The sequence below is a fragment of the Palaemon carinicauda genome, chromosome 37, assembly GCF_036898095.1.
Source record: "Palaemon carinicauda isolate YSFRI2023 chromosome 37, ASM3689809v2, whole genome shotgun sequence".
Lineage (NCBI taxonomy): Eukaryota > Metazoa > Arthropoda > Malacostraca > Decapoda > Palaemonidae > Palaemon > Palaemon carinicauda.
Window position 1 is genome coordinate 37,907,662 of NC_090761.1, and position 2,500 is coordinate 37,910,161.

The 2,500-nt window shown below is 34.9% G+C and overlaps 1 protein-coding gene and 1 pseudogene across 1 annotated transcript in view; one reads left to right on the top strand and one right to left on the bottom strand.

The window, feature by feature from the left end:
* Window positions 1–314, bottom strand: part of LOC137629285 (uncharacterized) — a 103,606-nt gene extending 103,292 nt beyond the window's left edge. Inside the window, exon 1 of the mRNA XM_068360546.1 lies at window positions 189–314. Coding sequence (XP_068216647.1) covers window positions 189–227 — 39 coding nt within the window. The 5' untranslated portion in view covers window positions 228–314. The remainder of the gene's footprint in view (window positions 1–188) is intronic.
* LOC137629073 (doublesex- and mab-3-related transcription factor 3-like) overlaps window positions 1–2,500 on the top strand; it is a 74,558-nt pseudogene that overhangs the window by 17,932 nt on the left and 54,126 nt on the right.

Genomic DNA, 2,500 nt, shown 5'->3' on the forward strand with positions numbered 1-2,500 from the left:
CATACAATAATGTAGTCGAACACAACACATTCGAATATCATTAAAACTTTGTTGACAATTGTTTATCAGTATCATCACTTTACGAATGTTATGAGTCTAACTATAAAATGGTTATCTCATACAATGTCAAATAATTCCTATAAGTATAAAATGAGGATACCATCAGATAAAATGATAGGCCTACTCACCTCATCTCGAAGGATGGTAGTAACAAGTAGTTCTGTCATTTGCCGCCTCTAGCTGCACATCTTCCACTAACCTCTGTTCCCGTTTCGTCTCTTCTGTCTTGCTGTCCAACCTCTTCATAATTCTTACTTTATATTGCAACTATTGTTTTTTTTTTCCCAGTTGCACACTGGCGCTGAGTAGTTCCCAGGTCCTAGTACCTGGGCCGTATTCGATGTGGGTAATATTCATAAATACAATACAAGCTAAGACTCACTTTAAATTGCCATTGATTTACTTAATTTGATCTTAACTGGAAGACTAAAACAATTTGTAATAAATATATTAACACTAAAGGCTTCAAACATTTACATTTTCTCATCCTGTGAGTTGTCAAATTATCAAAAGTTTTGTGATATGAGGTATCTTGGTGGTTTAAAAACACCATACACTCCTCATGCTTACTACACATTAATGCCCTTTTACCTTAGTACTTCGTACCTCAAATAGCTATCTTATGAGCTTCCAAGTGAACCTTTCGGAGAGGGTTAATACAATTTCATTATAGTTGCTTAATGCTTGTACCACATGTAAGGGCTGCTCTGCACGTTCGACTTCGTATCACACGAAATTTCATTAGCCTGTTGACTTGTCACTACGAGAATCTTGTTGATATTTGGTATCATGGTAGTTTTTGTCTGATTAGTAAATGGATAATACGTTAGCACAAAACTTTCTATATGTCACATGTAGATTCAACAGTCAATACAATGTATCTGATATTCGAATTCACACGGGAAGCAATAAAACGTGACTTTAAAGATGTACGTGTTCGCGTTCACGTTTGCTTAAACCGATACATCCAAATGACTGACAGACTGAGTCTTACAGTTACTGTCTGAGTCAACTGAAATGATGGTTCCTCTTTTCGATTTGGCGCGGAAATTGAACTATCAGTTTTAACTCTATATTCTACGCTGACTTACATTTCATATGTGATTTTTACATAAAAGTAGGAAATATCATTTATAGTTTTAGAAAATAATTTAAATGCAAGGTATATTAGATTGATTTGAGATTTTCAGCATGTGCACTACTTAGGCCTACGTATATCAACATAAGTGATAAACATTTACTACAAGTCTACAAGGCGAATCGAAAGGGTAATTAACTTACATTCGTATTATTGTACTTAAGCAGAAATTTATTTTCTACAAAATACGGAAAAAAAACGACAAACAAGAAATCACAGAATAAAAATAAGTCAAATGTCATTAATGTGAGACACGGTTCGCGCCAACTCGGTGGCACCTCTGGGGAATATCTACAGATTAGGAATTTGTCTCATTTACAAAGATATTTTCTTTTTTAATGTTAATTTTTCCATATCATAACCAGCCAACCAAATTATTCATTAAGGTTTCTCCCCAATTTATGTCAAAAGTTCAAACTAATAACTTTATATCGATTGATTAGAAAATAATCTCTCTCTCTCTCTCTCTCTCTCTCTCTCTCTCTCTCTCTCTCTCTCTCTCTCTCTCTCTCTCTCTCGTAATAACCAAGAGGACAATTATATCCTTTATCTAGAAGACTCAGACAACCATTCTATCAGTGTATATGACAATCTATTATTCTAGGATATAAAGTACATATTATTATTATTATTATTATTATTATTATTATTATTATTATTATTATTATTATTATTATTATTATTATTATTACTTACTAAGCTACAACCCTAGTTGGAAAAGCAGTATGCTATAAGCCCAGGGGCTCCAACAGGGAAAATAGCTCAGTGCGGAAAGGAAAAAAGGAAAATAAAATATTCTAAGAAGAGTAACAACAATAAATATCTCCTATATAAACTATAAAAACTTTAACAAAACAAGAGGAAGAGAAATAAGATAGGAGAGTGTGCTCGAGTGTACCCTCAAGCAAGAGAACTCTAACCCAAGACAGTGAAAGGCCATGGTACAGAGGCTATGGCACTACCCAAGACTAGAACAGTGGTTTGATTTTGGAGTGTCCTTCTCCTAGAAGAGCTGCTTACCATAGCTAAAGAGTCTCTTCTACCCTTACCAAGAGGAAAGTGGCACTGAACAATTACAGTGCAGTAACCCCTTGGGTGATGAAGAATTGTTTGGTAATCTGTGTTGTCAGGTGTATGAGAATAGAGGAGAATATATAAAGAATATGCCAGACTATTCAGTGTGTATGTAGGTAAAGGGAAAATGAACCGTAACCAGAGAGGAGGATCCAATGTAGTACTGTCTGGCCAGTCAAAAGACACCATAACTCTCTAGCGGGTAGTATCTCAACGGGTGGCTGAATT